The sequence below is a fragment of the Sciurus vulgaris genome (genome assembly GCF_902686455.1).
Source record: "Sciurus vulgaris genome assembly, chromosome: 2".
Taxonomy (NCBI): Eukaryota; Metazoa; Chordata; class Mammalia; order Rodentia; family Sciuridae; genus Sciurus; species Sciurus vulgaris.
In genome coordinates this window covers 181,530,151-181,558,049 of record NC_136462.1, presented here as the reverse complement: position 1 = coordinate 181,558,049, position 27,899 = coordinate 181,530,151, and the positions used below count along the sequence as shown (strand labels likewise).

Below are 27,899 nucleotides of genomic sequence, written 5' to 3'. Positions count from 1 at the left end.
TTTGCAACCAGGGAGCCCGCCCAGAGGGTGGAGCTAGAGTGGCCGCATGCGTGGCGCGGGGCGCGGGGCTCGCCCGGAAATCTTCCTGAGCCGAGGCGGAAACGGAGAAGAGTTGTCGCGTGAAGGAGCTGCTTGTGGAGGTTGCTGTCGCTTGGTGAGCTGGTGTGAAGGGCGACCGCAAGGGTCAGCGCCGGACCCCGAGTCGGGAGAAGTAGGGGCTGGAGACCCTGGAGTGGTCCCCTGGGCGGGACCCGAGGTTTTGAGGGGGCCGAGAGGGGGCGGGGTCGCGGCTGGGAGTGCCCGAGGCCGGAAGATCCGCCGGCCCTGAACTCTCCGGTTACGCAGCCCCCAGGCCTCCCTCATGGCGGTCCGAGCGTCCTTCGAGAACAACTGTGAGATCGGTTGCTTTGCCAAACTTACCAACACGTACTGCCTGGTGGCCATCGGAGGATCAGAGAACTTCTACAGGTGTGGCGGGAGCCCCGGGGCCAACGGCGGCGGCAGGGAGGGATACCGGGAGTTCCAGGCCCCCAGCCCGTGACAACCAAGTCCATGTCCCTACAGTGTGTTCGAGGGCGAGCTCGCCGATACCATCCCCGTGGTGCACGCGTCCATCGCCGGCTGCCGCATCATCGGGCGCATGTGTGTGGGTAAGGCAGGTGGAGGACGCCCAGGGAAAGAGTAGAGCCTCCAGACACCATTAGTCATTAATCATACCCCTCGAGAGGACCTGGAATGACCTAGGAATTTTCAGGCTTCGTTCATCATCTCCATATACTATGTAACCTCTCAGGCTGAGTGGGACCTGGTCTGAGTGTCAGCAGATCAAGGACAATAACCTGTGGCAAAGCCTTATCAAGAATAGTCATAACAAATAGCAGTAAGTGCTTTCACTCGTGTTCGAATTCCATCTTCACAACCACACTGGGAAGTAGGAAATATTGTCCTATTTGATGATGAAACTGAGGCTCAGAGAACCTGTTTGACACTAAGTTCCACACCTAGGGGTGGAGGAAGATTTGGATGTCATCTTTTCCCCACCACTGACGATGGGAACGTTGTTTTCTCTTTCTGAGCATCCATTTCTGCCTCTGTAAAATGACTAGTTAAGATTCTGGGTCATCTTATTCAGCTAAATCTTCAATTTTTTCACCACATCACTGAATGACATCCCTATTCCCGAATCTCTCAACACTGTGACTGTTGACTCTGGTTATCAGTTCTTTTTTTAAGCTGGCTCTGTATTCCATTTCTACCACTTCTTATGTCTCAGTTCTGCATATGTGGGTCATACAGTAGTCTGTTCCTTCTATTTCTTTACTTGTATTTTTATTTTTTAAAAATCTAAGTACTTTCTGATTCAGTTAAAACACCCTGATCTCAAAATAATAACAAGACACTGATTTTTAATCATGACAGTAGAACTTGAAGCAAATTTTGACATAACAAGAGAGAATTTAGCCCAGCCATTGATATTTTAATGATAGTAACTCAGAATTCTGAAATTTAAAGTTGTTGCCTTGCAGGGATAGGCAGAGGTTTAGCCATAGTTGTCAAAATGTAATCATTTTTGTTCATTCTTCTTGTCTTTTGGTACATTAGGATGTATTCCTCCATTCTAATAACAGTGACCATTTGGGCAGTTTTGGGCTTGGTCTGTTAGGAATAGACCAAGTGCTGCTATGTAAATCCGAACATATGTACATAATTCTATTGGATATTTAATACCTAAGAGAAGAATGGCAGAGTTACAGGTTACAATTATTCAGCTTAGTAGGTGATACCAGATAATTTTCTGAAGTGGTTGACCAATATATACTCCTGTCAGAGAATATGAGAATTTGAGTAAATTCCATACATCTTTGATAACACTTGGTGTTGATGGTCTTTTAAATGTTTTAGCCATTCTGGCAGGTGTGTAGTGTTAGCTGAAATTTTCTCCCCCTTGTGCTGCAGATCAAACCCAGGGGTACACTCATGCTAGGGGAGAGCTTCACCACTAAGTTACATCCCTAGTCCAGCAAAATGAACAACTCCTGCCAAGGACCTTTCCTACTAGTCCTGCTTCCTCCCATAGATGATGAAGTGGGCAGGGTTTGTTGGGATAGATACCTGGGCCATCTTGGGACTGCCCAAGGGTGATGTATAGATTATTGAGTTGGAGGGCTGGAGTCAGACTAAAATCATCAGGCTGAGCCCAGTTGTATCCTGAACCTTCAGGGCACAAGAAACATCTCTTGTATTCATGGTTCCTCTTTGCCCTACCCTTCATTTTGGGTCTTCCAGGGAACAGGCATGGGCTCCTGGTGCCGAACAACACTACAGATCAGGAGCTGCAACACATTCGCAACTGCCTCCCAGACTCAGTGCAGATCCGTCGGGTAGAGGAGCGGCTCTCAGCTCTTGGCAATGTTACTACCTGCAATGACTATGTGGCCTTGGTCCACCCAGACCTGGACAGGGTAAGTCAGCTTGGCTCAAGAATCATAAGACCAGCCTAGTCTCTGGATAGCCACTGTTCTTGCCCCACTGGCAGGAATTAGGGGTATCACTTATGTTATCTCCTTATATCTGGGCTCTCAAATTTCAGGCACTCATAGGAATAGTGACAGTTCATCCATGGTGTGCTCAATTTCAGAAGCTTTGGCAGGCATTAATCCTTCAGGATCACAAGATTGGCCCATCCAGTACAGTGACCTGAGTCAGGATAAATGATTGACAGTTGAACTTGACTGTGGTTTAGAGGAAAAGGGTCACATGGAGACTGACTTCAGCAGTTCAGGGCATTCATAGGTATAAAGTGCTCCTAAGCTAGACTCTGCTTTAAGTTTAAGCAGAGTTTAAGTCCTCTTTTCTCTGAGTGAGGCTTCCATACACAGCTATGTAGCAGAGAAATGAGGGAGTCAGAGAACTGAGTTCAGAGTAGTTTTGTCTTGGAGAGCCCCTGGTTCTTGAGCCTGAAGTTCTGGGCCCTAACCACAGTACCTTTGGACAATAGGAAACAGAAGAAATCTTGGCTGATGTGCTCAAGGTGGAAGTCTTCAGACAGACAGTAGCTGACCAGGTGCTAGTAGGAAGCTACTGTGTCTTCAGCAATCAAGGAGGGCTGGTGCATCCTAAGACTTCAATTGAAGACCAGGATGAACTGTCTTCTCTTCTTCAGGTCCCCCTTGTGGTAAGCATTCCTGCTCTCTGACCTCTGTCTCCTGCTGAGGCAGACCCCTCCCAGTATTTGGGAATCTGAGTCATTACCTGCCCTAGTTTGGGATTGGGGCTGTGGCCTAGGGGAGTGTGGTCTTTGGGGAACATCCTCATTAGGGAAGGGAGAAACTTTGGCTGTTGGTACCATGACCCAAACCAAGCCCATCCCATGGCAGGCAGGCACTGTGAACCGAGGCAGTGAGGTGATAGCTGCCGGGATGGTGGTGAACGACTGGTGTGCCTTCTGTGGCCTGGACACAACCAGTACGGAGCTGTCGGTAGTGGAGAGTGTCTTCAAACTGAATGAAGCCCAGCCTAGCACCATTGCCACCAGCATGCGGGATTCCCTCATTGACAGGTATTTGGGGCCAGGGCAGGATCTTACTTTACCTTTTGAGGGAAGGAGAAAAAGATGCCATTTAGAGTTGGAGCCTTATTGTGATTGTACTAGTAGGTTCTCCTCAAGTGAGTATATCTGCACACTGCTGAGTAGTCACAGAATATGGGATACAACTAGTAAACATTTCTTGAACACTCAGCTTTTGAAGAGTCCTCATTTTTGAAGACTTAATTCTGTAGGCAGACCTGTGGTCCATCTTATTTGATTACTGACCATGTTTGTTTGTTTTTTTTAATTGACATGGAGATCAAACTAAGGGGTACTTAACCACTGGACCATATCCCCATCCCTTTTTTGTATTCTGTTTAGATACAGAGTCTCACTGAGTTGCTTAGTGCCTCACTAAATTGCTGAGGCTGGCTTTGAACTTGCAATCTTCCTGTCTCAGCCTCCCGAGCTGTGGGATTACAGGTGTGCACCACCGTGTACAGCTCATGTTTTTAAATTTTTTTTCCCCCAGTTCGTATTTGCCTGTGTGTCAGTATCTTCAGCCAGTAGCCCAAACCTGAGACAGAAAAGAGCTGTTGGCTAGGGGGAAGGTGGGAAGGCTATTCTAAATTTCTGAAGAGACTCCAGATTCCTGAGGGGTGGTGATTAGGGCTGAATAGTGCATCAAAATTCCAATATGGAGTTTTGTGAGTTTAAAAAAAAAAAAAAAAAAATTGGGAGCCCTAACTCTATAGAGATAGAAAACTTAATCCCTTTGGGATCTCTATAGAAACCCCAAAGTAGAGTATGTGCCAAGTAACTGACCCACTACTTTCCATGGGTAAAATTTCCCTTCATTCTCCTTCTTTAATTGGTTTGCAGATGTTCATTGATCCCTAAGGAAAAGGCTTCCTTGGGGATAGCTAGGCAGTTTAGTTCTACATTCTGCCTCTGAGGGGCTCACAGTGTAACGGGAAAAAAAGATATTGTGACCACAGGTAACTTTTAGCTATCTTCACAGGGGAAATAAAAAGTGCTGTAATTGTCCTCAGAAGTTGACTTGGGTATCTCTGATGAAAAACTTTTGGGGATCATGATGGTTTCATAAAGGACAGATTATTTATCCTGGTTTCAAGGAGTGAGTTGGTATTTGAATGTGCAGGGATGAGTGGGGAACCTCAGAATTTCGACACAGATGGGAAATTACAGAGAATGTGAAGGAAAGAGGTAGTATTCTCAGAGTGCTGAGGACTTTGAACACCCATGTCACCATCAGGAAATTTTGACTGCCAGTCTGCAGTTTTGAGCTTTTGTGTGCTGGAGTAGGGCATAGTTCTGGGTTTTTTGTTTGTTGTTTGGTTTTTTGTTTGTTTTTTAAAATAAGCTACCCTGGTTGATTTTGATGGGGGTACTTTGGGAACCATACTAACTTGGCTGTAAGGATAGGTGAGCAACTGAAAGGTTTTTTGTTGTTGTTGTTGTTTGTTTTTTTTTTTTTCTCTGGTGCTGGGGATCAAACCCAAGACCCTCTTGTGTGTTAAGCAAGCATTCTGCCACTGAGCTGTATCCCCGGTCTGAAAAGTTCTTATGCAACAACTTTTTATATGCAGACAATAGTGATGTGACAATGAGTAAAATATATCTCCTGTCCTTTTGGAACATAGAATCTTGTAAGGAAGATGTGCTTATACAATTAATCATTTATTTAAAGAACAAAAGTCCTTTTAGCAACCTAAGAACAGAAAAGGAATTTCTATAACATTATAATTGATACCTACCAAAAAAAAACACTACAGCCAATGTTGCATTTAACAGTAAAACTTTAGAAGCTTCCATTAAAGTCATGCAAAATTGCTACATTGGTCAGTGTTCTGGTAATCCTTGCCTGTGCAGTTAGATAATATAAAGAAATGGGTATTAGAAAGATAATATAAAGAATGGGTATTAGAAAGGAAGAGAGATCACTTAGATCACTAAAGTTTTGGGACACATTTTGTTTGAGGTGCCCATGATATCTTATGGAGATACCAGGTAGGCAATTAGAAATACATACTTCAGTTTTAAAATCATATAATGATTATCATCTTCAGTAAGAATGTTTGACTCCCAAACCTTACAGAGCAGAACTGTTTTCCAGCCTAGTATTGGTGACTTTTTGTATTTACTTAGTGCTGATAAGGCAGAGTTCTAGAAAAGGAGGCCAAAGTTCTGGTCCTAACCCTACCACTGGGGAACCTGTGATCTGGGCACATCCTTTCCTCTAAACTGAGCCCCCTTGCTTCCTTCTCTAATATTCTGAAACTCTGGTTTATCATCAACAGCTGAATAAATTGTTGAGAAACTTGGCCCACTTGAGTGGGGAACGGATTACTTTTATTCTTTAATAAACTAGATTAAGACATGGAATGCAGTTGAACTGGGTGGACCAGGTGGTTCTCTGAGAGTGACTCTTCAAGGCTGAGCTAGAACAAAAATCCAGGAGTCGGGGTGAGGTGTGCCCTGTGAAAAGGCTATTGACAGTGTTCCTCCTTCTCTCCACAGCCTTACCTGAGTCATCTTTCCATGCTGTTCCATGGGCTTCTGCCTCTGGACTTTGGCTCCCTCTCACACCTCAACTAGTCTGTACTGGATGCTGGCAGGGTGTGGCAGGGAGCTCACTGGGACTGAGTGGATGAGCACCCAGCTCCTTCATCTGTGCCATCTCCTGAATCTATTGTTACTCCAAAAACCTGCCATGTCATTGCTGGTTGTCAATCCTGGTGGCTTCTCGATGAGGGTTCTGCTGTCCTGTGCCACCCCATTAAAGGAAGTTGCCTCTGGTCTGTCTTGTGTTTGTGTGTGTGTGTGTGTGTGTGTGTGTGTGTGTGTTGGAGTTGGAACCCAGTACCTGGTGCATGCTAGGGAAGCACTATTCACTGAGTCCCTAGCTCTCTGACCATTCTGAATGTGCTATCTGGGGTGACCTCAGTCTCTGTGCCTCTTTCCCAATTGTTCCAGGATCCTGGGAAGGGTGGATGGGATGGACACCCCCACACAGCCCTCACCATCATCAGGATGGGAGGCTTTATTCAGAGCAAGAGAAATCTCCCCTCCAGTTCATGTATTTTTCACCCAACTTATGCCTCTGTCTAATCTGGTGAGAAGCTGTTCCACCTTTCTCAGGCCAATGTGAGGACCCTCTGAAGGTTCTCGGGCATCCAGCCACAGGGCATTATTGCTCTCTGATTTAAAATTCTTGGAGGTGACCCCTCAGGTACTTGGAGCTCAAGTGGGGTGGGCAGCACTGTCAGTTCCCAGAGCATGTGGGGCGGGGCCTCGGTGCTGGAGCGGGATTGGCTGGGTGCGTTCGTTGGGTTCCGCCCCTGGGTGCAAATCTCATTTCCGCTCTGTTGACCGGCGGGAGGGTGAGGTTGGTGCGCAGTGACGTCAGTCGTGGCTCCTCCCGAGGCCAGCGTTGGGATCCGGCTCCCTGAGGTGAGGGTGGGGCGGGAGGGATTGTGGGAGTGGGGCTGCTGACCCAGGACCTGAAGGGTTTCTTGTCCTGTAGATGATGGGCACTCAACTGAGCGGCGGCCAGGGTGGCCCGGAGCCGGCGCAGTCCCAGCCCGCGGTGCCAGAAGGCCCGGAACGGCCGCAGCCGCAGCCCGAGCCCCAGCCCCAGCCGGAGCCCGAGCCCGGCCCGTGGGGCCCGTTGGAAGACGTGCGCTTCCTCATAGCCTGCACCTCATGGTACTGAGGGCAACCTCCATCCTAGCCCTGCTCAATCTGGCCCTCCCTGCCGCCCCACCCCGTGTCTCAATACTCCTGCCCAGGCAGACGGGCAGGGAATCCAGAGGTTCCGGGACTAGAGGAAGTCTCTGCATCTACAGCATCGCCTCGAGGGCACCCGCTCGCCCTAACCCCGAACAACTCCTCCAGCCTACACCCAATCCCAGCTCAGACCTTCGTGCTCATTCCTGTCTCCTCCAGCATCCTGAGGCAGCCTTCCCTGAACAAGAACCAGAACTGGGCCAGGCCTCCTAGTAAGACCCTGAGGATTCTGACCTTCCAGCATGTCTGTCCCGTATTACTAGAACTGAGCTTGTGCCTGTGCCTGGGTCATGGCATCATTTGCTTCACTTCAGAGAAGTCCTTGCCATAGTGACCCTTCCCATACTTCCCAGCCTCTGAGACAGAGGACAACTGATAGTGATCTGGCAGATGATGTATGGGGTAGCTACACTGCATTTCGAAGAACTCTCTTCTCTCCGAAGCTTCTTAAGGCCATTCAAACCCTGATGTTTGTTCCCACACCCCAGGGAAATGACACACTCTGTATTTCTGTTTTATTTATAAATGATTTAAAAAACATTATACAAAGGCTGATCAGTTTAAAATGTGACCGACACTGAAATGCTGTGATATTCCCCCAGGCTGAGGAGAAGCTGGGTTCTGGGGCCACCAGCACTTTGCCCCTCTGTCTGACTGCCCTGTCCTGGGGTGATGGACACACAGATGACCACAGGCAGGAGAATCTGAGATTGGAAGCCTCTAGGCTGAGCCCTCTCTGGGCCTGGCCTCACTTCTGCAGCCTGGGCTGCATCCCCTGCTCTTTTACAGCTGGCCTCATAGTACCAGGAGCCAGCAAGGAGCCTGGGGGGGTGGGGAGCATGGCTAGAGCTTTCAAGAAGTGAGAGCACCAACCTGAGGAGTGGAGAGGGACTGGGTGGGGGATGGGTAGGAAGAGATGGATAGAGGAGACACATATCTCAGACCCTAGAGGGGTCCACAGATGGGGGACACAAGACCCAGCCAGCTCATTGGATGGCCTGGTCAAGTAACAACCTCTCTGTGCTTCTTCTGAGGGCATGATGAGAGTTACCCTTGGCCTCCCAGGGCCTATGACTGTTTCATGTGAGTGGACAGGTGTGAGCTAATAAAGTGCTTTGCAAAGTATAAAACACTGTACAAACCTATGAATCACTAATATCTCTGCAGTTGTTCCCCGCCTGCCCCAGGGAGCCTGCCCTTGGCCAAAATGAGAAAAAACAGGATGATGATGACTGGGGACACAGTGGACCCACATAGGTTCCTCTGGGACAAGAGATTTTACTCAAGACACTTCCCAGGGCAGCAGGAGTCCCTGTCAGTGCTACAGGGTAGGCCAACCCAAAGCCCAGAGGGTGCAGGGTGGGGGGCAAGGCCCATGCAGGCTCAGAGGGCATTAGTGGCATTTTAGACCCTGCTGGTACCCTGAAGACTGCCTAACACCTCTTTTGGGCTTTGGCAGAGAGCCACTGAACCCATTGGTCTTGCCTAGGGTTCCTCAGTGACAAGCAGGGCTGCCTCTGCCGGATTGTAGCAAGGCTAGCTGAGCCTGGAAACTCCTGCCAGATAAGAAGGGTGGGTCTAAGAAGGTCAGAAAGAGAGGCCCCTAGGCTTGGGGCTGCTACCATTTGGGGGTGCCCTTTCCCTAAGAGCAATGCAAAAAATGAGCCCATTGAGCTGGGTTTCCAGGGCCAAGTTCAAGGCCTAAACACTGCTTCTGGACTGTAAGTCTGAGTTGCCTTAATATAGCTGGGGGTATGGGCGCTGAGTGCTTCAGAAGGCTGCCTGGGGCCCCTTCCTCCAAGGCCATGACAGCAGTGACCCTGAAACCATCTCTGTTTCACCTGACTTGTCAGGCTGAGCCTCCCGGCCACAAGCAACAGGCTGGAGCAGGGCTGGGGACAAGGTTAATGGAAGGGGGAGTGGAGGATATAACAAACTCAAGTCTGCCTCCAGAAATGGGATCAGCTCCTGCCCCAGCTCTTGAGCCTCATGAGCAGGATCACAGCTAGTGTTGGGATGCTAGAGTGGCCTTAACAGCACCTTGGTCCTTATCACCTGGGGGAGGGCCACCAAGCTGGCTTCATCACCAAGACAGTCACTTCTAATTCACCTAAAGCCTCAAGCAGCCTTTGCAAAATGGGACTTTAAACAATAGTGACAGGACATTTAAATATTCACGACGTGACAGCTGGGTCCTTGTCAGACCCAGCTGGGCCACAGCCCTGCCTGCAGCATGTGACCCTAAACCTAGGTCTCAGAGGAGACCTGACAAATACAGCAGGTTTCCTGAGGGATCTGCTGTTTGCCAGCAGGGGAAACCCAGGCTTGTTGCCCACTGTGTTGGCAGCAGGGGTCCTATAGCCTTCGAGGACAGTGGGCTGGGTATCGGGGGACATCTGACCAGCAGGTGTTGGCAGAAGAGGACTGGGATTAGTGGCAGCTCCCAGACAGGGGATGAGAGCTAGTGCTGGCTTCCCATGGAGGGTACTGGGTCCCAGACAGGACAGCTGTGGTGCCTCAGGGACACCACAGGATGCAGTGACCACAGGGGTTCTTCTGGCATGGTCCCTGCCTCCTGATGGAGCCTGGTCTGTTCCCTTGAGTAACAACTAGTTTACCCAGGACAGAAGGCTGACAGCGGGGCACCAGATACCCATCCTGGGACATAACCCCCATCACTCCCCTCCCCCATGCTCAGCCTAGGCCAATGCACTCACCACTTCAGCTGTATGACCCTGGCCTAGGACCTGCTGGCCCCCTGGGCAGTGTTCAGAACCGCCCCTTAGACCCTGGTGAGTAAGGGCCTGGCTGGCCAGACTGAGTGGATAGAGAGGGCTCTGGGCTGCTTCACACCCACTCCTGGACTGGCCGCTTATAGTAGGTGACAGGCTGAGGGCCTGCTTTGTTCTTGAACTGGAAGATGGTATAGACCAGCACCAGGATGCAGAGGGACAGGATGCAGGGGATGACCACAGCCACAGCATTCACAGAGCCTGGCATATCATTGATGGTCACCATGATGTCCACATCATCCTGAGGCAGCCGCCGCTCCTTACGCCGCTCCACCTCCTTCTGGTTACAGCCCATCCAGTCACGCAGAATGTTGCGCGGGTAGCCTGGCTCCACGCTGAGTTTCTGGTTGTCAAACTTCCAGTAGTCCCGGCCCTTGTAGAAGTAGGTGTAATCTGTAGAAATAGGGCCCAACATCACTACTCCCAGACACTTCCCAGTACCTGCTCTGGGTCAGAGTGAGGACACAGGGTACTATGGCAGTGTGCATGAGGGGAGCTCTGAGGGAGGGGTGGCATGTTAGGTGGAGGGAGCAGCCTGGCAGAATCTTGGAGGTGATGGGGTGCAGTGGTTGGCTGGATTGTAGAATAAACAATGCATCTGCAGAAAGGGGCACCCAGGAGTTGGAGCAACCCTCCTGTGAGCTCAATGGTATTGAGAAACAACAGAAGGACTTCAAGTAGAACTGGGACGTGGCTCAGTAGCCCAGAGAGGAGCATTCTCAGCTTAGGAACACAGCTCTTTCACACTCCTGACAAGGGTCAGATCAAGTCCTCAACTTAAGGCTCCCACCGTACTGTCTCCATAGCTCTACGGCCTCAGGCCAGCTTCTGCCTGAGCCATGGGAGATGGAGCAAGATTTCTTTTGCTGACAGTAGGCAATACCTTCCACAATTAAGGGGCTTTTTAATTTTTAACTTAGTACTCATTACTTTTCAACAGATGCACAGTCTTTGGGACCCTTCTAGGGGAAAGGCTGAAAGGAAAGGAGGTGGGCAGCCTGGGCAGCTCTGCTAATCGCTCCCCAGGCAGCCATCTAGAGGCTCTAGCAACCGCCTTGCTAGCCCAGCAACTCCACAGACAGCAAAGCAACTGGCACAGACTCTCCTCATTGGCTGGCTCCCCATCTTGGCTGAGGCTTCATTGGTCAAGATCCTTGATGTCACCTGTCTCTGAGGCTCCCCCAAAAGGAGATCATGTGTGTAAAGCATCCAGTACACAAGACAGCCAGCAAATAGCAACTCTGCCCCTGTGGTCAATGGCTTTCTAAGCTGTGAAGCATCCTCAGACAGCCCTTCTTGACAATGGTCCCTAATGTGCTGTCCTATGCCTAGTTACTCTCTCACAGCATTTATTTCTCTCTAGCTTTTGTTTCCACCTTAATTGTTTTCTGCCACTGGATGAGGAGCTATGAAAGTCTTGTTCACTGCTATATCCCCAACCACACAAGCTGGCTTTCTATTGTGGAGTGAATGAATAAATTCTGTCATTCTGAACAAACTAAAACACACCAAGATGATGATGATGATAGCAGTTAAATTTATATAGTACACACAATGTGGTAGGTATTCTGCTAAATTCTCTGTGTAATGTATTTAATCCTCACAAAGCCATTACCGAAGAGTAAGTGCCATTATTATCCCTATTTTGCAGATGAGATAGAGAAAAATTATTTGCCGACACATAGAAGGTAAAGGGGGTGGTGTATGAATCTAACCAACCTGGCTCAAGTCTCAACCCCCCCTTGTACTAGGGACTGAACCCAGGGCCACTTTAGCACTGAGCTGCATTCCCAGTACGGTCTTGAACTTGTGATCCTCCTGCCTCAGCCTCCTGAGTTGCGCCACCGTGCCCCGCTAGTTATCATCAGATAACTATGGATGCCCACTCTGCACCTGGCAAAACTTGGCCCTTCCTTCTGAGAAGCTTCTTGTTTGATGGGGAGACAGGCTGTGAGCACCTGATTATAGCCATGGTGACTGGTTGTCAGCCTGACCTTCAGGAAAAGCTTGGGAAATGTCTCATAAATTGAAAAATTACTCCTCTTTCTAGCTTCCTGTCCTCAAGCCCTGTGAAAAAGTTCTTTTGAACCACCCCATATGTCATTGCTTTTCAGATCTGACCACCAGAAGAGCCCCTATAGAAACTTGAGGACCACTGAGAAGTGCTGTCTGAAGAAAACCTCCCAACTGTGACTCACCCTGCAGGCGAAAACACATGCTCTGGTACCTGGTAAGCAAGTTAATTTACCATGAGTCACAGAGGGCAATTATCTGCTAAGGGTAGCATTTCTCAAACCTGGGGACCCTAAGAATATGTCCAGGGCCTCCAGGAGAACCACATAAAATCAGCCCTCCGCCCCTGCCTGGCCCTGGCCCTTACGTACACCCTTCCTTGCTGATGAAGGCCCCTTGGGGAGCCTGAGGGATGCCCTTCCACACGGTGATGGGCTTGGGATAGCCAGGGTCTGTGGCCCGCCGCTCCTCGCTGTAACGCCAGTACCGCTCGCCTTTGAAAAAGTAGGTCTTGCCCACGGGTTCCCACCGCAAAGCTGTGTCGATGCCTTCACGGGGCAGGCAGCTGCCCAGCTCTCCCAGGCTGTGAGGGTACCCAGGTTCCACCGTCACTTCCTTAAACACCCAGTATTTGTCACCTGTGGGCAAGAGGAGTTCAGGATCAGTCTTCCCTAGCCACTCGATGCCAGAGGTTGTGGCTAGTGCCACTTGCTCATGTTCTGCTCATAGAGCCACAGTGTCAATTCCTTTGGTTCTTTGGCCCCAAGAGAGCTTGGGGGCAGGAAGTCAGAAGGGCAAAAAGTTGTCCCAGGTCCCATAGCACAGGCTACGTTACCTTTGAAGAAGACAAATCTCCCATCGGCTCTTTCATAGGCTGCATCTATGCGGGCAGGTAGGCCCTTCCAGAACTGCTCGATCTGCATGGGGTAACCCTCCTGTACCCGGTTATTGCGCAGGCGCCAAAACCAGCGGTCCTGGGGGAACAGAGGAGTAAGGGACATGGCAGTTCCTGCCTCTGAATCAATGATCTCAGCCCTGGGACTCAGGTCCAACAACGCAACACCATCTCCTGGCCCAAGCCTCACAACCCTCCACGGAGTCTGTCCACCTGCTGCTGCCAACCCTCAGAGGAAAACAGGATGCTCATGTACCTCTTCATTTAAACTTCCTGATGGCTCTTGCTGCTCCAAGGGACCATGAGACAAACAGCAGACAAGCCTGGTATTAGTGAGGAGGGTATGAAAAAGTTGGAAAGAAGTGCTGGGGCCTGTAGTGACCACAAGAGGGCATTAGAGAGTCACTGACAACACCCAGGCCAGGTCTCAGGCTGGTGGGAAACCCAGCATTGGTCAATAGGGGTGTTTAAATCCAAATATGAACATTTTGTTAGGGAGGATTTTTTTTTTTAAAGAAAAAACAAGTACAGAAGGAATATAATTTGTAAAAGATGGTACAAAATCCAGTATTTTTCAAGGTATTTTACAGAGCATTTCCAGTTGCAGTTTTCAAAACATATTTTGACTTCCACAACGTTAAGTCAATCTGAGATATAAAAGCAGCCTTGAAGAAGGCTGAGTGACATGCCTAGAGTCATTCAGTAAGAGGTAGAACACAGAATGAACCACATTGCCTGATTCTTGCTCAGTGCTTGAAACTTTCTGGGTAGACTTCCAGAAAGTGTGGAGAACATTCTACCCAGATCCCCTTGGGTGGTTGGGAGTACCAACAGCAGGCAGTTTTCAACTACCAGTCACTCTGGGGTTGGCCTCAGCTTCAGAGAGCCTCCCCGAGGTCATACCCTTTCTCTCCAAATGACTTAATGAGGTAGAGGGTATAAAGTTCTGAGCACTTTGGATCCAACATGGGATGACTCCAATGGGCCATTCTGGCTCCAGAGCTCCCTGTGGGAGTGGTCAAGTCTGCAACATGCTTATGTTGCTGCTTGACTTGCTGCTTTGTCCTGTCCTCCTCCCTGTTCTTCCTGCCCAGATGTTGATCTTGAAATTATTTCCTGATCAGGATCCTTCATTCCATAAACTCCATCTCAGAGTCTGCTCTGCTGAGGACCCAGCCTGCCACACACCAAGCAGGCTAATGTACAGTCAGACCTTGGCTAAAGTGGCAGGCAAAGGACAGTTGACAAGATGTAGTCTGACCAGTCCCAGTCTCTCAGGCCCTGGGAGGACCTGCAATCAGGCTGGGTGTGGTGGCTTACTCCTGTAATTCCAGCAACTTTGAGGCTGAGGCAGGAGGATTGAAATTTCAAGGCCAGCCTCTGCAACTTAGTGAGGCCCTGTCTCAAAATTTAAAAAATAAAAATAAAAAGGGCTGGGGATGTAGCTCAGTGGTAGAGTGCCCCTGAGTTCAATCCCCAGTAGTGCAAACAAACCAAGAAACAAACAACAAGAACTTGCAGTCAGGTTCAGTCACTGCTGGCCCAGCCCCACTCCAAGCCAGCCATTTGCATAGCCTATCACTCATTTGATCCTCATATACTCTTTGTTAGAGTTATGATGCACCACCCGGGCTTCAGATGAACAACTGAGGCTCAGAGAAGGGAGGTGACTTGCTTAAGGTCATAGACTAGAAACCATCTCCAGCATTTTCCCTAGCATTAACCCCTGGAAAGGTACCAAATCACCAATCTTTTCCCCTCACCTCTTGGAAACAAGTTGATTCACCCTGCAGCACCAGAAAGAGACCCTGGGTCCTGGACACTGGGCTAGCTCCTGTCCAGGCCCCTTAGCAGCTTATTCCCAAGTGGGAGTGTTGGGAGAAGGAATGGGAGAGGACCACCTGGGTGGTGCTGGTCCATGGGTCCTACCTTAAACACAAACATCTCTCCACGGAAGAGGGCCACTGTATTGAAATTGCCATCACAGATGTTGGGTTTGGTGCCTGGAGTGGATGGTCGGTCTCCAAGAGGCGGCCTCGGAGGCCTTGGCTGGCGTTCATGCTTTCTTTCAGACGGTGAGTGGATTCTGCGCACTGGGAGCGTGGGGAGGGGCCTTGTGGGCTCCAGAGGCTCAGCTGGGGGTCCTAGAGAGAAGGGCTGCATCTCAGAGAGGGATCCCCCTGTTCCCTGCCTCCCTTATTTAACTTTGAGGAAATACATGAAAATAGCCACTAGATGGAGACATCATCTTTCCAACCCCAAATCTGGCATTGTCTTTCCCCCCCTCTTTTGTAGCAGACTTTTGCTCTTGTTACAAGAATGAACTTGTCCTTCTTTAGGATGTCCTTTTTCTCTGCTCCCCTTCACATATGCAGGCCCCACTTTCTCACCCACTTCCATTCCTTTCATTCCTTCAGTGGGGTGCCCCGCTCCACTTGCCAAGATCACCAATGATCTTCAGATTGCTGAATCCAGTGGTTATTGACTCAAACTTTGGTTGGCATATGAATCATGCAGGGATCTTGATCAAATGCAGATTATGACTCAAAGGACCTAGGATGGGTCCTGAAATTCTGCCTGTTTTTGAGGTCTCAGGTGATACTGATGTTGCTGGTCTGAAGCCCACATGTGGAGTAGCAAGATCCTGAAAACACTTGCCTGAGAACACTTTCCTCCTTTCCCAGGGCTTTGCACCCTCTTGGTTTTCCTGCTACCCCATGAGCTGTTCCCTCTCAGCCTCTTTTGGGGTCGTTAGGTGTCCTGGGGTTTCTCCTATTCTCTCTCGACATTTTCTTTCATCTCTGCTCTCTCAACTTGGACTACAGATGAGGATCACCTGGGGAGCTTTTAAAACTTTAGCTACTTAGGAAGCACCCCAAACCAAGTAACCCTCATCTCTGGGGTGAGGGCTGGGTGTCAGTGTTTTGTTGGAATCCTGAGGTGATTCTGTTGGGCAACCAAGCTGATAATCACTGCCCTAGGTGGCTCATCCAGGCTCAGGGGTTTAAAACTGTCAGCTAGGACATTTTGTGATGATGGAAAAAATATTCTCTGCCTGCACCGTCTCTAGCCACATGCACTAATTCTTAGTGACTAATTCTTAGTGTGGTTGAGGAACTGAAAATTCATTTAATTTTAATTAATATACATTTTAATTTCAATAGCCATTGTGGCTAGTGGTTATTATATTGGACTTATTAAAGATCCCAAGTCAGTGTCCCAGGACAGGTCTCTGGTTGCACACTAGTAAATCCCATTGCCCCACAATTACAAAAGCCAGAACCCTTGGTGCTGTCCTTGCTTCTCTCCTCCTTTCCCTCATCCCCACATCTGATCTGTCAGCAGATCCTGTCCATTCTATCTTTGAAACACCTTCTAGAGCTTGCCACCCACATCTGGCCCTCTGCTCCTTCACCTATTACAGTCCAGAGCTCTAGTGGGGGCACCTCCTCCAGAGGAAGTCCTGTTCCTGCACTCCATTGCCTGGGGGCTGTGCTCTGTTGACAAGCATTTGCTCCCATCTTGTCTTCCCATCTCAGTTAACTTGACCAGAATAAGAATTTCATATGCCAGAGTGACCTGAGCTGGAAGAGAGGCCTGGTGGAAGGCTTCTTAAGATCACAGCTCTGGTTATGATACTCATCACCCTATATCACTGTTTCTCAGGCAGATGTGCGACTCTCCTTGGCTGGAGGTGAGACCCAGGAGAGTACCTAGTCACCATCTGGTAGTGGGAAGGAATGGAGTATGGGTGAGAAGGGGCTGTGTAGAGGCAGGGAGGATCAAGAAGAGGAAATGGTTGGGCCACTCCTCACTTTTGTTCTTTCCTGTCACAGTTACGACCCTTTTCTAGGTTTCCCAAGTATGCCAAAGGGAACCTCTTAAAGGATGGCACGCGATTGGAGACACAGCAGTGATTCTGATGAATGGCAAAGCTCCCTACCCCATGCCTGCCTTCCCCATAGGCAGGCAGCCACAGACCAGCCCCACACAAAGAGCAGGGTCCTCTCTCTCCTGCCACACACCATAGATCTTCTGGATGCCTTGGAGATCATCCTGGGGCAGCTTGAAGTTATGCGTCTCCATGTACTGGTAGAAGGGTGCCATGATGGCGCTGGGGTCATTGGAGTGCTCCAGTCCCAGTGCGTGGCCCAGCTCATGCACAGCCACCAGGAAGAGGTCATTTCCTGTGGAGAGAATCATGGAAGGTGCCCAGGGCACCCACACAGGTATCAGTCAGTCAGCCTACCACTTAAGCACTGAGCATATGCCTTGTACCAGGCCCTCTGCTGGACACTGGGGATGTACAGAGAAATCAGGCACAATCCTTGCCTTCCAGACTTCATGATATAGAGGGTGAATCAGAATAAGAAACGACGTAAGCAAAACAGTGTTCCAGGTGCTTTAACAGATGTCGACAAGGGTCAAGGGGAATTCTGAGGAGGAAGGCGTCATTTAAACCTGGAGGAAGATGCTCAGGGAGTTTCATAAAGGTGAGTCTTGAAAGGTAGGAAGTTGGTCAGAAGAATAGATTCAGGGGAGGAAGTGGGTGGGTTGGCATTCCTGGCAGAGAGAATGATATGAGCCAAGTCCAGGGACAAGCAGTTTCATTCTACTTGGCTCTAGAACAAAGCATGAGGGGAGGGCCAGAGAGAGATGAGGTCAGCCAGGCTGACCAGCAGGGCTCTATATTGGCCTACAAAGGAATTTGGATCAGCTTCTTGGCCAGTGGGGGGTATGAGCAGGGGTGGAGGTGGGAGTGTGATGAAATCAGCCAGGCTGCAGTTGGAAGGAGGATTAGAGCACAATGAGACCTGAGGCAGGGGAACCAGGGGGATCAGTTCTGAAGCTGGTACCAGGGTCCAGGTGGAAGGTGAAAAGGGCCTGAGCCAAGGCAGCAGCAGTGGGGACAAGTAGAGAAAGTCCTGGGGGTGACCGGCTGGTGGTCAACTCCAAGAGTCTTCGGGAATAGGGCCCTAGGTCTGGGGCAATTCTCAGCAAAACTCCAGTCCTGGAAGAAACGAACAACTGACCAAGATCAGAGAGGATTCAAGTATGGGGAGAAACACAATCCAGCTGCTGAAAGTGGGACACAGTATCCTGGTGTGAAACTGAGGTGGCAGCATGACGTGGTGATGATGAGCATCCCCAGGGTGGAGAGATCACCTTCATTTCCAGCTCTCCTCCTACCAGCTTTGGGAACTTGGCCAGCAGGTCTACCTGCTGAGTCTCTGTGTCCTCACTTGTAAAGTGGCAGGATCAAACCTACCACATGGACTGAGCGAGGGGTGAATAAGACAACATGTGTACAGTTCATGGTACAAACCTGAGTGGTGTTGCTGTTGTTATGGTACATAAGACAGAAGCTCAGTTAGTGGAACCAGTTCATCAACCAGAAAGGAAGTGCAAGACTCCAGCAGCCAGATCCCTGACCTTCTGTATTAGTCTTAGGACAGAGTAAGGCCTGAATTTGGGGAGATTAAGTAACCTTGGGCAAGAAATGCCAGGATCAGGGGGCCATTCTGTTAACAGTCCTGGCTCTCATCTGCCCTATTGCAGACCCCTGCTTGCCTTGACCTCAGCCACTTGTATGTCCTGAGTCCTGCCTCTTATCTCCCAGCCCCAGGCATGTCTCAGCTCTTCTGGCCACCTCTAAGTTCAGGGAGGCTACCAGGTCCTGGGAAGTGGTCAGGAATCCTACTGCCCAGTCTGGCCCCAGAACCCCTGCCTAAGTTGCCCCTATCCCAGCTCAGCCAGTTCCTATGAGGATCAGATGGGGGTGGGAATTGTTTACTCTTCTGGCTAAGGCCTTGGGAAAAGAGAAGAATCCCTGGGGCAGACCCAGGCCATGGGAAGCATGAGCCTGCCACTCCCCTGGCACCACCAGTGTCTTCAGCAAAGCTGATTTTGAGCAACAGAGAGGAAGGGGGTAGGCAAGATCAGCACAAGGTTGGCCAAAAGCCTGGGGCTGGCCTTCTGCTGGGAAGGGCAGGCTGACAGGAGAAGGCCAGGCCGCCCCCAGCTCCTTCCTTAGGTCCTGGTCCCTCTGGCAGCAGGGAGGCATGAGCTCATCTTTGAGCTCCATCCCAAACAGAGGCGGCTGCTAGAGCCAGCGGAAGGCAGCTCTGCTTCCTGGGGTCCAGTACTGGCTCTGCTCCTGGCCTGTTCTTCACCCTGGGACAAGCTGTTCATGGCCTGTCTCCTGACCAGGCTTCTCCCTGGGGGCCATCCATGGGGATCTTAGCAGGGAGCAGGGCTCCAAGCATATGGGCAGACTCTCAGCCTCTGTCCTCTGCCTGATCCTGGGTCTGCAGAGAAGAGGAGGAACCTCTTGAAAGAAGGGGACTGCAGATTTTTGCTAGGGATCAAGAGGAAGAGAAAAGCTGGGGAACCAGAACCTTTCTGCACAAAAATCCAAGAGAGCTCTAGAGAGAAAAGGGAAGGAGAGGGGCAGGAGGACTCCTTGAATCTGTGAACAAAGTAAAGGTAGGAGATGAGGTCTGTTATGGAGAAGACTCTGGGCAGGGGGCTCTTTAGGGTCTTCATTCCCCAAGAGATTGGGAGGCAGGAAGCAGAGTGGTCAGAAGTGCAGTCTCTGGCAGCCAGAGAGCCTGGCTCTGAATCTCAGTTCTGCCATGTCCTAGCAGTGTGACATTTTAAAATCTCTTCCCGTGTTAAATGAAGGGGATAATGGTACCATCTTCCTAAGAACGGGGTGAAGATAATGAGGCGATGTATGTAAAACACTCATACTGGTTCCTGGCACAGAAGTATCACTATTAATTAGGAGAGTTGTGCTGAGCTGTATGTTAGGATCGGCATCCTCAATAGCAAGTGCTCCCCAAAGTCCCTGAGTCTCCCAGAATGTCCCTGACAGTCTGATGGCTACTTGTACACTTCCTTTCCTTAGGACTTCCCTGTTTGGTGATTCCTGTCTTATTGACCCTCCCAAACCCCAAAGGAATCCCCTTCACCTCTATTTTCTTGCCAGTGCTGTTCCCTGCACCTGGAATACCCTCTTCCCTTCAAAGATCAGCTTAGTGCCTATCTTCCAGGAAGTCTGCCTGGAGTTCCCAGCTGGCTGTGAACTCCTCCATACTCTGGCAGCATTCTCTCTGAAGCATCTTTAGGCGTTGGCTGCTCTCCAGCCTGCATTAATTATCCCACTAGTGCACACTCTCACTGCCCCAGGAGTACGAGCTCCATGGGGGCAAGCTCTGAGCTTGACAGCCAAGGTGACAGCGCCCAGGAAGGATCAGTGCCAAAATTTCAGTATTTTTCTAGGAGTGATCCTTGGGCTACCTGCAGCAGAACCCCCTGGGTGGGGCAGGGGGTATTAAAGATGCAGAGTCCCAAATTCACACCTGACTCTGCCACTTACGACTGGAGAATTTCTAAACCCCTCAGCAGAACTTCACTTTTCTCATCTGTAAAATGAAGGTTATAATCTCTGCTGCCCTGCCTCCACCCACTCCCCACTGTGGGGAAAAAGCTAGTGACCTAAGTGTGGAAGGGTGGTACAGCTCTATCCTGTGAAGTAGGGTTTGGTTATGATGGCTCTTTCTTTCTTGTCACCTTCCCCAATGCAGGAGCAGCACAGGGCTGGGTTCCCTCTCCAGCATAGCTTAGTGAGTGTCTGCTGACTTCACTGGTTGACTCATTTGAAAGAAATGAGGACACAGTAAAGTTTTTGGAACTAGCACCAGAAGCAGGCTTAAAGGTGTTATGATTAGCTTGCCCCTTTGCAGACTCCAATGAGGCAGGGAATTAGAACGAGCATCACAATTCAGTGGTCCTTTAGGGAGCCTTTAAACACCCTGGGACAGGGGGATCTTGACAGTACAGCCATGTGTGATGTGTGAATCTTGAGTGAATCCTGATTCGAGTAAACAACTGTAAAAGACATCTTTGAGGTAATTTTGGAAAGTGAATACATTACTGGATTTAATTTTGTTGGGTTTGATAATGATTTTGTGATTATGTTAAAAGTAAGTCTCTGTTAGAGGCATATACTAAAATATATACAGGTGAAATGATATTACACCTGGGATTTTCTTTAAAACACATCAGTCAAAAAATAAAAGTGGAGGGGGGTTGATGAAATAGAGAGATACAGTGTTGATCATTGAAGCAGGTGATGGGTACCTGGGGATCATAATCATTCTTCCTCCTTTTGTGAGTTTGAAATATCCCATAATGAAATTTTAGAAAAAAAAAAAAGAAGAAAACCAATAATTAGAAAGTTCCCAGGAGACCCTATTCCCCACCCTCCCTTGCTGAGTCTATGTGAAACTTCATCCAGGTGCTCTCATTCCAAAACCTATCTTGGGGCAATGCTCGCCAGCTCACCAGCCAGGGGTCTATTGCTGTGTTATGATCTGTATCTAGTTCATGCCTGGATTTCTAGAGCAAAGTCCTGATTTTTGTCCAAAGAAGACATTAGCTGTTCTTGGAATGAGGTGATAGTGCCTGATAGTGCCCATCCAGGCACTATCAGGTTCTAGGACCTTCTCACACATACCATTAATTCTTGGGGTTTGGGGCTTCAGGTCTGGGCCCAATAAGTAGTCCAAAAGCAGGGAGTGAGTATGGGGGTGCAACCCCAGAATTGGGCAGAAGGGAAGGCAAAGGAGTAGGAAATAACTTCCCAGCATCTCCTTTAGACAACAACCCTTTGAAAATTCATTTGTCTCTATCAGGGCTATAACTAAAACCTTATCAGCTAACAGTGCCTGGCAAATGAAAGGGCCTCAAAATGTTATTTCTCTTCTCCTCATGTCTTATCAGTTAGCACAGATAGGCATTTGTTGACACCAGTCCAAAAATAAGAACAAGATGAAAAATAGGTACACAGAAAGCCAGGAAACTTGTCCAGGACACGGAGAGAGATACCAGGGCAGAGGAAACAGAGCTTCATAGGAAAGAGGACAAAAATCTCAAGAGAAAAGAGGACGAAGAGAGATTTAACAGTTTCATAACCCTGTTTAGGCTGAGCTTTGGTTAAACAGTCTACTGAACCAATTTCTGACAGATCACCTGAGTTGCCAACCTCTGACCCATGCAGTAACTTGGAATGTTCTCAAGGGGGCAGTCCCCACCTATGGCATGGCCTCTGAGAAAATGAGCCTTGAAGAATCTACTTGCAGCCCGAAGTAGCACCAGGGGCAGAAAACAATGCTCTCTGTTTCCCAAACCTGCTTGAGTTTTAGAATCAGGATCTCCAGAGGAAGGGTCTAGAATCCATGTTTCTTTCTTTTTTTAGAATCCATGTTTCTAACAAGATCCTCAGTTGGTTCTTATGACTGGTTAGGGAACTATAGGGATGAATATGATATCTCTCAAAGTAGCAGAACACTTGCATCAGAAGCACTAGGGGAATTAACTGATCGGGCTATGTGCAGACTATGGACCCAGAGAATCAGAATAGGATAGAAACCTGGAGCTTAGAATTCTTAAAAGTGGTCTCTAGGTAATTCTGGTGTGCCCTGCAGTTTGAGGTCCATGAATGCTTAGCATGGTGGCTAAAAGCATGGGCTCCAGAGTGGTAATGCTCAGGTTCAAAGCCTTATTTCAACGCTCTCCAACTAGAGGAGCTTAATGCTTCTCTATGCCTCAGTTTACCTATTTGTAAAATGGGGATGATAATATCTACCTATTTTGTGATGTGTGGAAAATACTTGGCATGGGACTTAAAATGTTAACATTGATTGTTATGTACTATAATTTAAAGGGCGAACCATCTCTCTTTCTTCCAGACTTCCACTGGTATCTCTGACTCAGCCTTCAGTAGGGTCTGACTTATGGCAATGTTACTGTTTCTCTGGACATAAGTCTCTTGACTTCAGGGGAAGACACCATGTCTAATTTTTTTTTTTTTTTTAACATTCATATCCTCCTGGATCTTTGCTGGACTTTGTGTCATGTCACATTAGAGTAAGAGATCGCCTACTGAAGCTCTTGCTTTACACATAAGAATTCTAAAGGTGAATTGTTTGTCCCTATAACATCACTGGGCAGTTAAACTAGGGTTTGAGCCTCAATGCTTCCACCTACCAGTTATGCTATTTGAGCCCTGAATCTTCATCTTAAAATTGGGTATAAAAATGTATCCTTGCTTATGTACTAAGCAAGTGCCTTGTGAGTAAATATGGATGAGGAACTCTTTGTCCACCTACAGGGTATTTTTACTGTTACTGCACAATATTGATTCCAGCTCAATGAATATTCATTGAATCATAGTGGTGCAGGGCAAATTATCCAAGGATCTAGAGTAATTATGGTGCCTGTTAGAGTAACTATGGGGCCAGAACTCGCCATTTTCATCATTAGTGCCTTTTTATCTCTCTCTTCAGCTTCTGATACATCGTTTTATCTTACTCATGACCTAACCCTGCCTCAGCCCAATTAGACCATCTCCTAAGCAATCTGACCAATCTCTGTGGTCCTGGTCGTAGTAGGTTGAATATTATCAGAGATCACAATTCCCACCCTCCTGGGTTCTTCATTCTTGCACAGGAAGCTCTAGAAAGCAGGACTTTCATCTATGGTGGCCACTGAGTTCTTCTTTGGAGCTTCTTTCTCTGACAACCAAGCAAACCCCATCCCCCTCATGGTCTTACCATCATGGTTGGCATTTCCTAGCGTCCACGGCTCATCTGAATCAAAGTGAGTGTCTCCTCCAATCCCAGGGCCAGGGAAGTAGGCGTGGGCCAGGAATCCCCCTTCCCCATCAAATGGGGAGCTATCACCATGGAAACCAGAAGCAAAGAAGATCATGATGTCTGCCTCCTTCCGGTCACTTTTGATCTCATGGTATGGCACCTCTTCAAAGGTCAGTGGGGTCACTTTCTGCCACACATCAAAAGCCTGGCGAATAGCTTTCCGTGTGTCTAGTTCACCCACCTTTGGGGTATAGTTGTGAATGCTGGCAAGAGAGGGGAGCATGATTAGGGGGCAACAGAAATTCAGAGACTAGGAGAGCTAAAAGAGACATCAGAAGCAATATGGCCCGTAATCACTGATCAGCTAGAATTCTGATAACTGCCCCAGGGGTCAAAGAAAGGCCTCAGTAGGTAAAACTCTGAATACCCACCACATGCGTCAGTCAGAATAGCTTTGCTTTAATCAGTGTTTTCATTTTTTCTCTGACAAAGTTTGTGTTGAATAAAGGATTTCACTCCAATTTGTAGAAAAAAATAGGTTGGTTGATAGCATTTTCTAAAGTTTAAATTTTCCTCCCAATATATAACATAGCTACATTTATAAAAGTTATAAAAATATTTCAACAGTAGAGAAGAGTTTAAGAGAAAAGTCTCTCTAAAAAAATCCTGGGCACCAACTACAGCTTGTCTACCTAGAAGCTGCTATAGGGCGGTATCTAATTTAATCCATTATAGATTTAGCTATTTAAGGTTACTCTATCCATATTGCATGATTCTCCTCAAAGGAACATCACTACTTATGAATACTCTGCCTCATGAAAGCCTGGGGCACCAATTATCATACCTTTTCCATAAGTAAGTAAAGAGGCCCAGAGAGGTAGGGTAATAGAAGTTAAGGTCAGAGTTGGGTTAGAACAACTTCTTTCTCTTGATCCACTGACCTCTTCAGGAGACCCAAGAGTCTAGCCACTTCCTAACCCAGATTCTTCTTAAATTTCTTTTTCTTATCGGATTTCTGGAAAAAGTCCTATTCTCAACAGCTTGTCGGTGGGAGAGCCCTTAGTTTGACTTTAAGGATTGCTGTCTTAGGTCCTGCCCCCTGCACCCAGGGAATCCACCTGATATGGATTCAGAGCTGTGAGGGGTGCACTGAGAGCCCATCCGAGCCTGCCCTGTACCTTGTCCCAGTCCCTCTTGAATTCTGGTGTCTGAGTTTGCTGTGATGAGCTCTGTCATCCTGGCTGTCAGGCCATATCCTGCTCTGCCTCGACCCTCCCAGACAGTCAAGGAATGACACTGTTGTGATTCAGATTCTTGTTTTTTATATTCCTTAGGAAACAATTGGGATTCTGGTTTGGGAATCTTGGGTGAAGACTATCAGACTGATTTGGGCTGGGGAAAGGCTCTTGATCAGAGGAAGTGGAGTTTCCTCACAGGGAGAATGAGTTCTGCCGAGGGTCCTCATGACAGCTGAAAGTTATTGAACGAGCCACGCCCCACTTTCTGCAACTAAATACTACAGGTGTCTGAACAGAACACAATTAATGAGCCCCCAAAGGACCAGATAGATTTGAAAACATAAAGTGGGAGTCAGCATCCTCTAGAAGCCACAAGGAAGAAAAAGTCACAGACTCTCAACATTTGGTCCTAATGCCCGTGCACTTGGCCCTTGTCCTGACTCCTTACACATAATGTGTAAGCTTCTGATATTCAGACAGGAAAAAGAGTGGGCATGGCTCCATAGCCAGGGATGAAGAGGGACTCAAAGCACCTGTAGGTGATGTGTTTTTGTCTCCACTTCTGTCCAGTCAGGGCATAGCGCTTGTTTCTCCGTCTTCGGCTTAAGTGGGGGTGATCAGGGACACCGCATCGGGGTTTCTTCATCCACCTGAGCAGAGAGAGAGGACACACACACAAATGTACTGTGGTCACTGTACTCATTTTTTTTCCCCCCAGTGCTGGGGATTGAACCCAGGGCTTTGTGCTTGCAAGGCAAGCACTCTACCAACTGAGCTATGTCCCCATCCCATGGTCACTGTACTCCTGAGGAAGGTACTGCATAGTCCCCAGTCCCACCCTGAAAGGCAGTGTGCATCCTTATTCTCAGGGGTCCTGGCTCAGAATAGCCCCCAATAGGAATTTGATTTATTGATCCATTCATTTACATTAAAATATGAAGAAAAATTGCTGAATAAGAGAGAACTAGCTTGATAAGTTCTGGCTCCACCCCTAATCTAGGACCCAGGCAAGTGACGGGATCAATATGAACTTGTTTTCTCACCTGCAACTTGAGAATTATAATTCTTGCTATTCATAGGTTGCAGAGAGTTTCAAAGGGAGGAGTATATGTGAAAATTCTCCCTAAATACAATTAGATCACACAGTACTCCATTGGATAAACCACCAATGACTTCCCCAAACACCTAGAACGAAATCCAAACTCACCTGGCCAACAGGCCTGGCTAGATCTAGCCCTGCCTACCTGTCCAACAGCTCATTATCCTTCGCCCCTCATATACTGTGCTCCTTCCTGCTGTTCCTTGAACATGCTAAGCCTGTTCCCACTCCATGGTCTTTGCATTTGCTATTTCCTCTACTTGTAACACTTCCTCTTCATTAGGCCTCTGCCCTTCAGAGAGGACTTCCTTGCCCCTCTTATCTGAAATAGACTTCCCATCCCACCCTACACCTGATCTTGCTTAATTTTTCTTCATAGAATTCATCACTCCCTGAAATTATACATTTGCATTCTTGTTTATTCTTTTTCTCTCCCATCAGATTCTGAGCTCCAGGAGGATGGGAACATTACCTGGATCCTCAGGGCTGGCACAGTGCCTGACAGAGGGGCTGAGTAATGGTTTGTTAACTGACTGACTGACTGAATGAATGAATCAGAACTCTCCACCAGGAGGATGGCAATCCACTAAACTACACTTCAGCATTGCTGGAAGGAAAAACAGTCTGACCTCATTTGCAGCTGTTAAAAGCAATTGCCATTGGCAATGTGAAGGAAAAAAAAAAAAAAAAAAACAGGCTATTTTGATCAAATATTAAAAGATCCTTGATGGAATTAGCCAGGTCTTACTCATCTTTGTGTGCTTTACATTGCTTAGGGAGTGACCCATTTCCATAACCAATGATAATAGACATAATGATAGTAATACCATGCCTTGGCCTAGACATTTATAATTTTCACAGTATTAATATTCTTTGAGAATTTTTTTTCCTGAGACAGTCATCTCACTATGTTGCCCAGGCTGACCTCAAACCATGCCAGACCTTCTTTAAGAATTTTTTTCCCTGTTCTGGGGACTGAACCCAGGGGCTGTCTACCACTGAGCTGTATCCCCAGACCTTTTTATTTTATTTTATTTCAAATTTTGAGAGAGGGCCTTGCTAAATTTCCCAGGCTCATTTGAACTTGAAATCCTCCTGCCTTGGCTTCCCAAGCAGCTGGTATTACAGCGTGAACCACTCACTGTACCTGTCTTGGAATTTTTGATTCTTAAAACAATCCCATGAGGCAATGAGAAATTATTATCCCCATTTTACAGGCAAAGATACACAGATAAATCAAGTGACTTGTAAAACATAGAAAACAATGAGGCAGGACTGGAACTTAGCTGAATGAATAAGCTATTAATTAATGCAATTTAACAAACAAAGGCTGGAATTTTTATTTCTTTTTCTCTTACAGCCTAGCACAAGGTTGAGATAGATAAACTATGCTGTTGACAGAATGAATGAGTGAATGAATAAACGTATGACATTTCCCAAGGTAGACATTCAAAAAGAGTACTTAAAATTGCTAATCTAGCTTCCTTTAACTAACAATCCCTGGGAAGAGAACCAAGAGCCACCTCTGCTACTGAAAGCCTGGGCCAGACTGGAAAGACCCTAGGGAAAGAAACAGGCCCAGAGAGAGGCAGCAATTGCCCAAGGTCACAGAGCTGGAGCTGAAACTCAGGTCTCTAACTTCTACCTCAAACATCCATCCCACTCTGGTCTGGATGGTGAGCAGCCTCTTCCTTCACAAGCTTCCAGAACACTGTTCCCTGCCTTCCTTCAAAGAGGTACAGGAAGAACTGCAAGTGGGAAATGCTATCCTCTTCCCTCAGATACTTCCCTCTGCCTCCCCCTTTCCCTGTCCACCTGCTACTCACTGAACCTTGTCCAACAGACCTGGGGTGTTCTGGAAC

At 48.1% G+C, this 27,899-nt stretch overlaps 3 protein-coding genes and 1 long non-coding RNA gene across 6 annotated transcripts in view; 3 read left to right on the top strand and 1 right to left on the bottom strand.

Moving 5' to 3' along the window:
- Positions 1 to 14: 14 nt before the first annotated feature.
- Positions 15 to 6,349, top strand: EIF6 (eukaryotic translation initiation factor 6). 2 transcript variants are annotated; one of them, XM_079128371.1, is made up of 7 exons: positions 15 to 154; positions 346 to 468; positions 565 to 650; positions 2,287 to 2,462; positions 2,999 to 3,175; positions 3,378 to 3,559; positions 6,071 to 6,349. In XM_079128371.1, the coding sequence occupies exons 2-7, from the start codon at positions 362 to 364 to the stop codon at positions 6,078 to 6,080; spliced, it is 738 nt and encodes a 245-aa protein (XP_078984497.1). In that variant the 5' UTR covers positions 15 to 154; positions 346 to 361; the 3' UTR covers positions 6,081 to 6,349. The 2 variants fall into 2 exon arrangements, with proteins under 2 accessions (XP_078984497.1, XP_078984498.1); XM_079128372.1 differs by lacking the exon at positions 3,378 to 3,559.
- Positions 6,350 to 6,473: 124 nt separating this feature from the next.
- Positions 6,474 to 7,889, top strand: MMP24OS (MMP24 opposite strand). Of its 2 annotated transcripts, none has more exons than XM_079128419.1 (2): positions 6,474 to 7,003; positions 7,077 to 7,889. In XM_079128419.1, the coding sequence occupies exon 2, from the start codon at positions 7,077 to 7,079 to the stop codon at positions 7,263 to 7,265; it is 189 nt and encodes a 62-aa protein (XP_078984545.1). In that variant the 5' UTR covers positions 6,474 to 7,003; the 3' UTR covers positions 7,266 to 7,889. The 2 variants fall into 2 exon arrangements, with proteins under 2 accessions (XP_078984545.1, XP_078984546.1); XM_079128420.1 differs by having other exon boundaries at positions 7,060 to 7,889.
- Positions 7,890 to 8,674: 785 nt separating this feature from the next.
- MMP24 (matrix metallopeptidase 24) overlaps positions 8,675 to 27,899 on the bottom strand; it is a 38,845-nt gene continuing 19,620 nt past the window's right edge. The window contains exons 3-9 of the mRNA XM_079128213.1: positions 25,472 to 25,588; positions 23,659 to 23,963; positions 17,065 to 17,226; positions 14,969 to 15,183; positions 12,980 to 13,118; positions 12,516 to 12,782; positions 8,675 to 10,524 (exon numbers count right to left, since the gene is read on the bottom strand). Coding sequence (XP_078984339.1) covers positions 10,187 to 10,524; positions 12,516 to 12,782; positions 12,980 to 13,118; positions 14,969 to 15,183; positions 17,065 to 17,226; positions 23,659 to 23,963; positions 25,472 to 25,588 — 1,543 coding nt within the window. The 3' untranslated portion in view covers positions 8,675 to 10,186. The remainder of the gene's footprint in view (positions 10,525 to 12,515; positions 12,783 to 12,979; positions 13,119 to 14,968; positions 15,184 to 17,064; positions 17,227 to 23,658; positions 23,964 to 25,471; positions 25,589 to 27,899) is intronic.
- Positions 14,986 to 26,709, top strand: LOC306654614. Its single transcript, XR_013761993.1, has 2 exons — positions 14,986 to 15,114; positions 26,479 to 26,709. It is a non-coding gene; the product is annotated as an uncharacterized lncRNA (long non-coding RNA).

Excerpts from the sequence above, each read along its gene's own strand:
- EIF6 (XM_079128371.1), top strand. The coding sequence starts at position 362 with ATGGCGGTCCGAGCGTCCTTCGAGAACAACTGTGAGATCGGTTGCTTT. Across the intron at positions 651-2,286 it reads CATCGGGCGCATGTGTGTGG|GGAACAGGCATGGGCTCCTG; the intron begins GTAAGGCAGGTG and ends TGGGTCTTCCAG. Across the intron at positions 3,176-3,377 it reads TTCTTCAGGTCCCCCTTGTG|GCAGGCACTGTGAACCGAGG; the intron begins GTAAGCATTCCT and ends ATCCCATGGCAG.
- MMP24OS (XM_079128419.1), top strand. The coding sequence starts at position 7,077 with ATGATGGGCACTCAACTGAGCGGCGGCCAGGGTGGCCCGGAGCCGGCG.